The sequence below is a fragment of the Umbelopsis ramanniana genome (assembly GCF_025399195.1).
Source record: "Umbelopsis ramanniana AG unplaced genomic scaffold K450scaffold_4, whole genome shotgun sequence".
Lineage (NCBI taxonomy): Eukaryota > Fungi > Mucoromycota > Umbelopsidomycetes > Umbelopsidales > Umbelopsidaceae > Umbelopsis > Umbelopsis ramanniana.
In genome coordinates, this window is record NW_026252090.1 from 484361 (window position 1) to 490392 (window position 6032).

Sequence of the window (6032 nt, forward strand, 5' to 3'; positions counted from 1 at the left end):
ATTTCAACGGGCACAAAAGATTGAACATTTTGCAGACTCAGCTCACTTCACACGAAATTTTATATGGGTTCATTATGACGGATCAGGTTCATATCACTTTGTCAAGAGGTATCCATACCACATGTTTACAAAGGACGTGGATCAAGTACGCCCTAGTATTTACCATTCCGTGGTTAACTTTCTCAAATAACATAGCTAAAATTTGTAGGAAAGCTTTTGAGGCATTAGAGATATTACAGATACGGATATTATATTCCGGCCAAAGTAAATTCTCCATACATTTGACCCATCTCAATCTATCCCAATGGTCCTCCACTAACAGCGAGTCATTTCAACTACGACATTCTTGATCAGGATCAGGCATATTTCCTAACCCGTTCCTAGTAAGATAACCGAACAGTTCCGATTGTGACCAGTTGCTGTGTGTTGGTGGTAAGATGAAAGACTACCTAACACGCATTCTTACTAATTTATATCGCTTCACCACGCATTCGAAAATTCATGTCGTTACCCGGCAATGTACATGTTGACCTGTTTATAAGCTCTTATTTGATGAGCGAGCGCCAATCGATGAGCTTATCTTGGAGGTAGAAGATCGATATAAAGTACCTTATGTGGACCTTGGGGGTAGAAAGAACCTGGCCTGTATTTTTGTCCGTCCAAATTTTCGCAGAAAGGTGCAAATGAAGAATACGTGTTCAAATAAACTGTCTAAAAGCCAACATAGAGTCAGCTACTCTCTGACAGCCGCCAGTTTTATGTATCCTTGACCTTCATTTCCGAAATGCTACTGGTACGACAATTTCTCGGCTAAGGAAAAAGACAGAGATTGCGCTAGCCTCGGAGAAATCTGCTACACTATGGCACTCCAATTTAAGGACTCAACAAAAAATTACCTCAGAAGTAGCTGAAGGTTCACCTTGCCTTGCCCCAAAATAACCACGATTGCTGACCGTTCTAGCATGATAATATTGCAATTGCTTTTGAGCCTTCAATCTTGCAGTTCCTGAATATGGAGACCGAAATCAATCCCACCGACTGGCAGCACGCTCTTGCTTTGATAGCAGAGCAGAACCTTTTGTTAGCATACGCATTTGTTCCTAGCAATAACGGTGGAAGACTTAGCAAAGACCATCAATTTGTAACTTTTTAAATTCTTCATCTCTCTTCCTTGCACTTATTCCTGCAATTTAATTTGCCGACATTACCAAACTGGCCTAAAGGGAGCATAACAGCGCCAGTGCTTTACAAGTCTAAACCAAAGTTGAAATTCGTCATTTACAGTGACAGACTTTTACATTTTGTAGCTGGCTAGAAATTTCCCAGGAAATACCAGCGATATCAGCAATTACGCAAAGAGATCATTGCCTTTTGGAATCTGTGTATTCTTAAATTATGATTTTATTTCAATAATGGCGCACTTGATGGTGGGTGCAAAGTTTGGATTCAATCTAGGGTATACAAGGCAGGCTTGCGCACTTTTACGTCCTTTCTTTGAGCTTAGGATTGGGTTTATGATTGAAAAAAACCAACTTTAATATTTTGTATCGCCAGTAGCCTTCATATTGTCCTATATTCCATCATGCGATGTACAAAAATAGATAAAAATGGAATGAATGGAGGGAAAATGGGATTAGCACCTAGACGTCGAACTTTGGCACCTACACAATGAGAAATGCTCCAGATTATAACGCTCTTGCCTTGGTTACAATAAGAGAATGACCTACCATATATTCACCAAAGTCAACGTGAGACATAGTTAAATACCAGAGCTAAATTCTATTATAATATCAAGTGTACTGTTACAGCACTATGGCTTCATAATGTAACCAGTATCATTTGTAGAGTAATTAAAGCTCGTAGCGTTTTAATTATGAAGGTTTTCAACATCAAAGTCAAGAGGGGTTGATAGCAGAGTAGCAGTCTATATGTTAATCGCTTGCCATTTTATTTCAGCATTACCCTCATTGCTAGAGCTGTCTACTTTACGCGAGTACTCATTATCGGAAGGCAGGATCATATCATTCACAGAATATTCTACCATACCTTTTACTTGATAAAATGCTACAGCAAAATAACACTAATCGTCATATCGAATGAAATTTGACGTACGATTGATATGTTTTGAAATGAACATTCCAGCGCATATTTATTACATTTTGTAAATCCCATGTGTCGTTTTCATATTATATATCGCTTTCAAAAGGTCGTCAAACTCAAAAACACTGCCCATTAACCACTAGCTTTTCAAACAGCGACGTGAAAACGAAGGCAGGGGAAATGTCGGCACGTGACTTTGGACGATGGCCAGGTTCGATACACTTAAAACTACGCGCTAGAATCTCAATTCGCCATCCATACCAATTATATCGATCATGGCTTCCGCCTACTATTATAACCCTGCAGCAGGGAATGCACAAAATCCCAATATGCCAACAATGCACAACATGAATCAAATACCTATGGGGATGCAACCTTATGGCCAGCCGCAATACCGAGGACAAGTGCCAGTTCAAGATCCAGCAGCAATGCGAAAACGCACCCCTAGCAAGGTAATTTTGAATTGCTGGAGAGTGATCAATTTAGCAGAGTTTTAAACAGACGCTTTTAATAGAGCAAACCCTCTGGGCCACACCCTCAAAATGAAGAAGCAGACGAACCTTCTGGCGGTAAGCTACATTGCAATTATAAAATCTCAACTTGCTTCTTCATAGCTAATCATTGCGTGATATAGATGAATTGGACGATATTTCTACTAGAGATATTGCAATGGCACGATATAAGCGTAACCATGATTACTTGTCTGAAATTTTCACGCCTTATACGTCGTGTAAGTGTAAGGGACACTGTTCAAAACAGAAAGGTGCAAAACGAGCTAATCTTTGATAACAGCCTCAATTATTCCACCACCGTTCAATTTGTCAAAGTCAGAGGAAGAGTTAAATCAATCTATTGTAAGTAAAGCCAGGTACCGAAATTGCATATAATCTCATATTAAAGACGTTCCTGACCCGAGCAGAAGGAGACGGAGGATGAAATCACGCGATCGAAAGTACAACATACCGAGAAACTTAACTCTATAAGGCAGAAAATCGATGGCTTCTGGAAAAATATGAATGAAGTCAAGGATATTTCCGATTTGGAGGTGAGTTATCTCTGATACGTAATGGTCTGCCGTCGATCTGCGATGTTTAAATTCGTTTGAAAATAGGGTGTTTTGCGTTCACAGAAAAGCATGGAAGAATCATCAAATCTGAAAATGGAGCATAATGCTGAACTCGTCCACCATGTTCAAATACCAGGATTAGAGGCAGAAGATCCAATTCCAGATCATACATCCAACTTGATCCGAAACGTGAGCTCCATACCTGGGGTGGACTCTCAAATCAGCAACGAACCACAACTAGAGAGCGAGTTTGAAGCTCAATTAATGGCATCCACTCAACATGTTGAGGACAGTAACAAAGAAGCTGAATTTTCATGGCAAACTCAGGGTAAGCTTGTCACTCATGGTTGCGTGAGATGGAGGGTTGTGAATATTAACTAGATGTTTTCTGTAGGTCAATCTAACGCAATTGATGATAATGATTTCATGTTTAACGAGATGATGGCTACAACTCCTACTCAAGAGGAAACGCCTTCAGTAAACGAATTTTTACAAACGCCAGAATATGATAGTGTCACTAAGACACCTGAACAGTCTGGTAGTGACGATTTAGCCACTCAAAATCCTTCAGACAATAATATGTGAATGTACAAACTGTGTTTTAATTCAATAGTTCTCTGAATGTGCGAGAATAAATGGTGCCTAGAGAGGTTGTAGCTGTACAGATTTTGGGGTATGGAGGTATTGATATAAGAAAAATTATTGTTGACTCTTTTAGCGATATCAATAAATCCCACTAGCGACCATGCAGGTCTCGTGATCGCCTTTGAATGCTAAGCTTGCACACTTGTTTCGATTTTGATAAACTTTATGCCAAATAAGCGATTCCTTGCTGGCTTCGTACTGAAATCCAAGATATTTGCACTTTGCCCAAACTGTGCTTCCAAAGAAAACATCTTCTAAGGAGGTAACAATGTCCGAGTCCTCTACCAAATTGGCAAAGCATTCTGCAATAGGTCTTGATACTCCGTAGAACTTGCCATTCATACATCTGGCGTCATTATGGCCCGTAGCCGCTCCCATGCATGCCATTGGGTCTCCGAAATACAAGCGTCCATTGGATTCAATGTCTTTGACAACACTGAGAACATACTGGTAATCCACAATTACATCGTCGTCGTACTTCAAAAAAACATTTTCGTCGGGTAGGACGTCTATAGCTTTCTTGAACATATCCATGGTTTTCTCTGGTAGCGTCCTATACTCGTAGTTCCGGTTCAAACTTATGTCGCAGTGAGGAAATGTTGTATCACGATCACAAACTGTCATGACATTCGGAAACACTTTCATTTGCTTCAAAAATATATAGCTGGATGAGTTAGATACTGGAATTAGCGCAGTCCATGCAAAGCATTGGCTTATCAAGCTGAGTATGAGAAACAACGACTGAGCTCTTGCCATCTATGGTCGAATTCCAGGTTGTATGAGCGCAGGAGGTACGATGTCAGAGTAATTGTTTCAAGGAGAGAAACTGGGCAGAGTAAAGGCTTTATTTCCTGGAAGTTACGGTATAAATCCTGGTTCCTACCGCCCCAGCCCTACTCAGACCGTTATTCGATAAATTGGAAAGGTGACTATGGTAATTTGGACAATGTCCACGCGAGGAATGCAAACACTTATATTCTAGTAACAGCAATAAAATTAAGTCTAAACATAAAACTGATGCTAACATAGGCACAAAAGGGAAAATTGCAGTCGGATGGACTACTCCAGTATACTCATACTCACGAAATAGCTACATGTTAGTTTGGCAAGTCTATCTCTGGATCTATGCTCTGATCTATTATGCCTTACCTACTTTGAGCGACAATTTTTGAATAGCTGAGAGAAAAAACCGAGACTCCGAAATAACATGCACTTCGGTCAAAGAATAATTTTTCTTTTATTACTTAAAAAATATAAAACACGCCAGAAAAAACCCTGTGGGCGGTGTTTGGTACCGAACAACAGTACTCCTTAAACAGCCTTTCAGCAGCTGCCGGAAACAAGAAATATACCCGATATGCTAATAATTTTTTTTTTTATAAATCTAAAGTTCGATCATGTTTTCTGTTATGTAGACACAAGCTAAGTACAGGCAGTACAATGATCAATGTGGCGTGGCCTTAACTCTCCGGTTGAGAAATGTCAGAGTTAAAAGTTTCAGAATATGTATGAAATAATTTCGACATGCTAAAATAGTAGATTGTGTCAATCTAAAAAAACAAGAAGCTCTATTGGAATATTAAGTTGACTTTACAAAAACTCAAGAAAGAATATCTAATTTGAAATCAATATCATCATATAGCAATTAAAGACGTATATTATTTTATGGTCTTCATCCAGGAACAAGCTTCGCTAGCGCAGTTGGCAGCGCGTCAGTCTCATAATCTGAAGGTCACCAGTTCGATCCTGGTGCGGAGCATTTTATATTTTTCTTTCTCCGGTTTTTTATGGACTGAAGTACACCAGTTCGATCCTGCTGCGAAGCATATTTTTTCGTTTCTCTTTTTTTTTTTTTTTTCATTTATGTCTTTGTCGTCGCTTAAAATACAAAATGACAGTTCAACCGAACGCCGGTTCAAGGGGACTTCTTTACCAGCGAAGTCACATTGAATATCCTCTTAAAATTAGATTTCTTTTACATTTTTATATAATAAGTCACGAATCAACAAGTATAAATAGAGCAGTTGATTAATAGAATAAAAAGCAGTTTTTAACCTCACGAGAAGTTCACTCGTCTGTAGGATAATACAATAAGTCATACAGTAATCTAAACGACATCTTCTTAATCAATGCACTTGCAAACAATTGTAAATATTGGTCTTCATTTACATTATAATACAAACTTCTTTTATTATTTTAAATATATATACAAGACAATTCA

General features: G+C 38.8%; 2 protein-coding genes and 1 non-coding gene across 3 annotated transcripts; 2 read left to right on the forward strand and 1 right to left on the reverse strand.

The window, feature by feature from the left end:
• The first annotated feature begins 2352 nt into the window (after nucleotides 1–2352).
• K450DRAFT_222267 (uncharacterized protein) lies at nucleotides 2353–3409 on the forward strand. The gene is made up of 5 exons (XM_051585875.1): nucleotides 2353–2552; nucleotides 2615–2669; nucleotides 2735–2830; nucleotides 2893–2954; nucleotides 3020–3409. Exons 1-5 carry the CDS (start codon nucleotides 2376–2378, stop codon nucleotides 3158–3160), a joined length of 531 nt encoding a protein of 176 aa, XP_051448684.1. The 5' UTR covers nucleotides 2353–2375; the 3' UTR covers nucleotides 3161–3409.
• A 480-nt stretch (nucleotides 3410–3889) lies between these two features.
• K450DRAFT_195959 (uncharacterized protein) lies at nucleotides 3890–4567 on the reverse strand (the record flags this gene model as incomplete). The annotated part of the gene is made up of 1 exon (XM_051584512.1): nucleotides 3890–4567. One exon carries the CDS (start codon nucleotides 4565–4567, stop codon nucleotides 3890–3892), a length of 678 nt encoding a protein of 225 aa, XP_051448685.1.
• A 930-nt stretch (nucleotides 4568–5497) lies between these two features.
• On the forward strand, nucleotides 5498–5570 carry K450DRAFT_t15. Its single transcript has one exon. It is a non-coding gene; the product is annotated as a tRNA-Met (tRNA).
• The last annotated feature ends 462 nt before the right edge of the window (nucleotides 5571–6032 follow it).